At 35.9% G+C, this 5,812-nt stretch overlaps 1 protein-coding gene across 10 annotated transcripts; it reads right to left on the bottom strand.

Moving 5' to 3' along the window:
• Nucleotides 1-1,416: 1,416 nt before the first annotated feature.
• LOC112463402 lies at nt 1,417-4,815 on the bottom strand. Of its 10 annotated transcripts, XR_003041774.1 has the most exons (6): nt 4,060-4,187; nt 3,686-3,872; nt 3,386-3,608; nt 3,071-3,284; nt 2,650-2,982; nt 1,417-2,373 (listed from the first exon to the last, which is right to left on the bottom strand). XR_003041774.1 is itself a non-coding variant. In XM_025029807.1 (4 exons), exons 1-3 carry the CDS (start codon nt 4,695-4,697, stop codon nt 2,813-2,815), a joined length of 399 nt encoding a protein of 132 aa, XP_024885575.1. In that variant the 5' UTR covers nt 4,698-4,815; the 3' UTR covers nt 1,417-2,373; nt 2,650-2,812. The 10 variants fall into 10 exon arrangements, 1 of the variants encoding a protein (XP_024885575.1); XR_003041771.1 differs by having other exon boundaries at nt 3,386-3,872; XR_003041773.1 differs by lacking the exon at nt 3,386-3,608 and having other exon boundaries at nt 3,609-3,872.
• Nucleotides 4,816-5,812: the final 997 nt, after the last annotated feature.

Here is a 5,812-nt window from a genome sequence, read left to right as displayed (position 1 = left end):
GCAACGATATAAAAACTGGGGTAGGCTCTAGATGTTTTTTTTATCCTAAACGAAACTTACCTGTTACATTTCTTTTCATACGTTTAAGTTTCAACGTCGTGAATCGGCACGTAATAATTCATGGCATTCACACGTTTTGCACCGTTGTTGCTGCTTCTGCTGCTGCTATTGCATCCTTCAAAGGAGAACATTTTCGCTCTCTAGGCTCTGAGAAGTTGACCGTCAGTACAAGCGATCGCGACAAGACTGATCATATGAAATTAATCGAGTATACGCGACAACTCCAAAAAGTAATGTAGGGGGGGTGGGGGAAAAGAGAGGGGGAATTAATGTTTATAGAACTGCGCAATGGATTTTTTAGGAGAGGGAGAAGTAAAGCCTACTCTAACGGCGATGATGGGAGAGGGAAGGGGGAGTAAGAAATAAAACATAAAAAGTTATATATAATTTATTTATTTAAAAAAAAATTGCAAATCTTTATGGCATCGTGCGCGACCACCAGTTAAATAATTTTATTACATTTTGTAACGCGCAATTCTTTTCATGTTTTCTGCATCGCATAGTATTGGTGTCATCTAGTTTATTCAAAGATTCGATATTATCGTAATGCGCATTCAGAGTCTCGACGATTAGGTATTTTCGCGCATAATTCTCCAGCAGATCCACCAGCCATTCTCGTTTCTGACATCCCTTGACGTACACAAGAGTCGGCATCTCGTCGTCATCGTCAACTTCTTCATCGTCTTCTTTTTCTTCCACACCTAGCACGGCCGATGTAATCAGGCGTTTCACCATGCTGTACGGCACGTTTCCGTCTTCCCATCGTAATCCATGATAATTGCGAATCAACCAGGTAGCGCACGATTTGTCCGAATTTGTGAGGAAATTCCACGGCATGGGGTACGTAAAGATGTGATGCGTCAGAACGCAGCCTTTTCTTAGCACCGCCACTTCCTTCACGACAAATTTCATCCCGACGAGGAATCACCTCCCCAGCCGGAATGCTAGCGTCTATCCGACGTCGGACCGACGTCGAAACGCACGTCTATAGACGCGTCTACGTCTAATCTGAAATAAGGTCGACGCAGACCTAAAAACGGCCGTCTTTTCAACATCTAATCGACGACGTCTAATCGATATCGGATTCAACGTCTTACCGACGTCTTATCGACATGTTATAGATGTTTTAGTTTTCCAGCGAGAAATGATCCATCGATAATCCATCGAAACGACGTCTAATTAGACGTCGTTTCGATGGGTTATCGATGAATCATTTCTCGCTGGGAATAAATACCAGCCTAAAAATACCTAATACACATTGTCGGGTCTTGTTAAAGAAAGAGTGAACACAACATTTAATTTAAAAAAGTTCTTTAATATATTAAAATATATTAAAATCTATATATTAAAACCGCGTTACGCCTTACAAATGTTTAATATTCTTACGTTACATGTTACAACACGTTATATCGATGATGTATACATATTTTTTCACGCGACAATTCCTGTTTCAGTTTCGGCACATATCATATTTATTAAAGAAAAAAAAAGGAGACTTTCTTATATACACACTAGTATTTAAAAAAATGAACAAATTAAACATCGTGATGCTTGATCTATTTTTTGTGCAATCATTATAAATAAATATTTTTCGCAGAACATAAATTATTACTACGGAAACTTGCACCTGTGTTCGCCTGCATACATAGACAATTGTACTTATCAAACTCTGTGTCTCAATTCTATATATATAAAAAAAAAGGGAGCTATAAAAATCTAGCAACACAATTTTTTCTTACTTATTCTCACAACTTGAGAAGAGCGACAAGAAACAACCCGTTTAACATTTACGCTAAAGTAGGAAGGTAATAAATTAATAACAGCCAATTAGCAGCTACTTATTAGCTAAAGTTAGTAATACAGGATTACCAAAGCTTTACACGGAAAAAATAAAAATATCTTATCTTAGACGAGGCGCAAAATATCAAGAATAATTTAATGGAACTGTGGTCGCTCATGCACTTTCTTATGCCTAACGTTTTCCAGTCTCATCGCGAATTTAAAGAGTGGTTTAGCAATCCTGTCACAGGCATGATCGAAGGGAACGGCGAATACAATGAGAATATAATCCGTCGTCAGCATAAGGTGTTGCGGATCACGGTGGATTTCGTCTACCACTTTGCGCAGAAGTTTCGCCTTCGAGACTCGCCGACTCTCTGAGATCTCCGCAACAAAAGAGAGAAATGTTTTTCTAATGGCTATCAAAGCCAATATATTCCTCTTGTTTCCTACCGCTAGCATTTTGTAACCATGACTTTATGGTTTTAAGTGCTGTATCAAGGTCGCTGTCCGGAAATTTAAGTGACAAAGACCCTGCAAAACAAGAAATAATTAAATTATTAAAGGATAAGACATCCATATTAAGTTAAACAACAAAAATAAATTAAAGAATATATCCGCAACAAGGATATAAACACAGTAGTGTACAGTAATTTAGTACACTAATTCAGTACAGTAAGTATAATGTATATCAAAATTATAGGATTATTATTTCAGAGTTTGTTGGTATATAAAGTATTCCAAATTTGCAAAAAAGATAACAAGACAATATTAACTAGAGAGCAAACTAACAAGACATTAGGATCTTACCTTCAATAACTGTCCACAGTTGCAGTGTTTTTAAACCTCTTTTCTCACCATGGCCATCAAAATTATAATTTTTGGCCAAAGAATTATACATAAGTTTTTGCATAATTATGGTAGCAGTTTTTCTTTCATCACTAGCAGATCCAAAAGAGGTAAGATAATCACACTAAAATTCGTTACGAAAAGGCAAAGAAGGCATGTTATGTGGTTCCAGTATTTTCTTTTCCTGAGGAAGCAAACATCTGTATAGTTTTCCTTGATTCGTTATAACTGTATTTATTTTGCAACTTAAGTTCTCCAATTTCCTGTCTATCTTAAATAACTGAGTATTTAAATCTGGAAAAAAAGTAAAAATATTTTTCAACTTAAACCTTTTCAAATTTGGAGAAAGGAGAAAAATTCGAATAAATAAAAACAAACATACCGTGATATCTCTTAACATGTACACGATATTTGGGCCAAGTTTCGTCTGCATTTACTTCTTTACGGACCAAGCTTCCAGCTTCAACATTACGCGGTGGCCAATATGTCTGACCTTCCATATCTTCATTCACTTCAATCAACCACTTTGTAAGGCCGATATCGTAGCAAATATTATCATTGTTGACATCGTCAGGTAAAAATTTTAAAACGACAAACTGAAATACAAATATAAAGAAAAATATAAAAAATTAAAACATAGGCATAGAATGCAAAAAAGGAATAGAAACAAAAAATTTTTTGTAGGGTATTAACCAACATTTTGATTGAATATTTGTCAATGGCAGTACAATTCTTTGGTCACCCAGATTTGACACTTTAAAAATACGAACAAGAGATGAAGGAAAAGGATATGTATAAAAATCTTCTTTTTTGTTAAACTTGTTTGTAATTAGGTGTATATCTTCTCGTCTTTTCACAACATTTAACAATACAAATATATTTCCGTCAATTGTCATAAAACAAGAGTTTCTCTGACCAACCTGTAAAACAACATTACCAATAGAAATACTTCGAAAATAAAAACCATCAATGATCTCGCCATCACAATAATGCCTACGTGACAAAGTAACTTCTTTATCATTAGTTGGAAGATGCACTGACACTGATACTGTTCTTTCTAGATCACGACGCGCAGCTTGCTATAAAGGTTTGTAACCTGATTTAAGTAAACTCTTGAGAGATTTTAAATAATTCTCAAAAGGAAAGGCACTAAATTTATCCAATGCTCCATGAGACAAACATTCCTGAGTTAAATGAGAAAGTGAATGCACATTATACACTACAAACGTTTTACCATAAATTACAATAGAATGATTAATAAATGCTCGTAGCAAATCATTAGAATAATGACACATGATCTCTGACTGAACAAGCATGAGACTGGAAAGGATAGTAAGAGCGCCATGCAACATCAAAAAATCAGCAACAAACCTATCATTATTCATTTCATACTCAAAGTCGTGAGATTCTCTTGCATGTTCAATTCTGTCGCATGGAAATATATTGAAAGCAATCACGGTTTCCTGATTTTGTTTACAAAATATCTCAGGTTCTAATAACTCATCTAAGTTTTCATTTAAGTTTTCATCTGATTCACTTGACTCTTTGACCCCTCTCCGAATGATTTCTGAACTTGTGTCACTATATTCTCTTTACTTCACTGAGTCTAATTCTTTTCTGTTTCTCTTTTTCTATTTTTCTGCGCAGCCTACGCTTATAACATTGACTCTGCATCTGAAAAAAAATCAAGTACAAGAAAAATTATATATGAAATAGAGGTAGAACAGACCGAAAAAGATAATAGAATTAGATGATGATGATGATGAATGATGATGATAATGATGAATTAGATAATTTTTATATGAGAAAATAATAAAAAATGAATTAGAAAAAAAAGAATAATTTTTGCATTGTTTTTTTTTTTTTACAAAAAAAAATCTGAGCAAATGTAAAAAATTTACATTTTTACATTTTTTTATGCAATAAAGAAGCTTTTAACTTTGATATAATACAATAAAAAGAACGTAATAAAAAAAGTAAAAATGTGTACTTACTGGAAGGTCAGCCATACTATTTCTCCTTATTTTTAACTTCCTCTTATTATTAACCTTGATGCCCTAAATGGGCTCGAGATACACGTTCACTTCAAGAGTATAAATATCGGATGACGCACTAATCAAATATAAAATCTGGAAAACAAAATCAGAAATGTATGTTAATGAGTGTGTGGTATGCTGTGTGTCCGCAGCGGCCGGTATTCATTGTCGGTTCTTATATTTAAGACCCGTCTTAAGTACAATCTTAAGATGTCATTAACTAATCACAAAGCCGTATTAACGTTTTAAGTTAAGAGATTACTTAAGACGGTCTTGAAATATGTTCTGATTATGAATACCGGCCAGCGACGAACTCGAGCTTAACAAACTCGTAGGTTTGTTAAAGGATAAAATCCCTTGCACAATGCCAGGCAACAGGCAATAGGAACAGGGAATAGAAATCAGAAATCATGTATAAATGTAAAATAAACAGTGACACAGGCAATAGACACAGAGTTTCCGTCACGTTGGAAATTCTGTGCCTATTGCCCGTTGTCAACAAATTTTTAAGGTTATAATTAACCATTTTTTTGTTATTTCTAGATCCTATTGCTTGTTGCCTGGCATTGTGCAAGGGGCTTTATGCGTGCGAATCAATCCTTCCTGTTCACACACACACACGCATGCACGCTCGCACACGCACGCACGCACACGCACACGCATACGTACACGCACACGCAGGCACACGCTTCGCACACGCCTCGCACATGCCACGCATATGAACACGCACGCACACGCACACGCCACGCATACGCACACACACAACCTAAATTTATTACGGGTAAATATCTCAGGCGTGGAGGTGCGATTATAGTTGTACCCTCGTCGACGTTTCGTGGACGGCCTCGTCGTTGCAGCGGCAACGCACCTCTTTCTTCTTCTTCCTATTTTTGTATTGGCTCCTGCCGCTTTTCAGCAGACATCTAGCAGACACCTATCAAAGTCAATTTGGGTGACAAATACAATTTTTCTGACTAATAGCACAGAGTCATACGACCAATGGCGTGAGCATACGGTTTTTCTTTTTTTCTGGGAAAACGGTTGACCACCAAACGTTTTAATGACGATATTCGTGACCACCAAACGAT

Source organism: Temnothorax curvispinosus, unplaced genomic scaffold (assembly GCF_003070985.1).
Source record: "Temnothorax curvispinosus isolate PA1 unplaced genomic scaffold, ASM307098v1 QBEX01013159.1, whole genome shotgun sequence".
NCBI lineage: Eukaryota > Metazoa > Arthropoda > Insecta > Hymenoptera > Formicidae > Temnothorax > Temnothorax curvispinosus.
The sequence above is the reverse complement of the archived record's forward strand: the minus strand, read 5'-3'. Positions and strand labels throughout refer to the sequence as shown.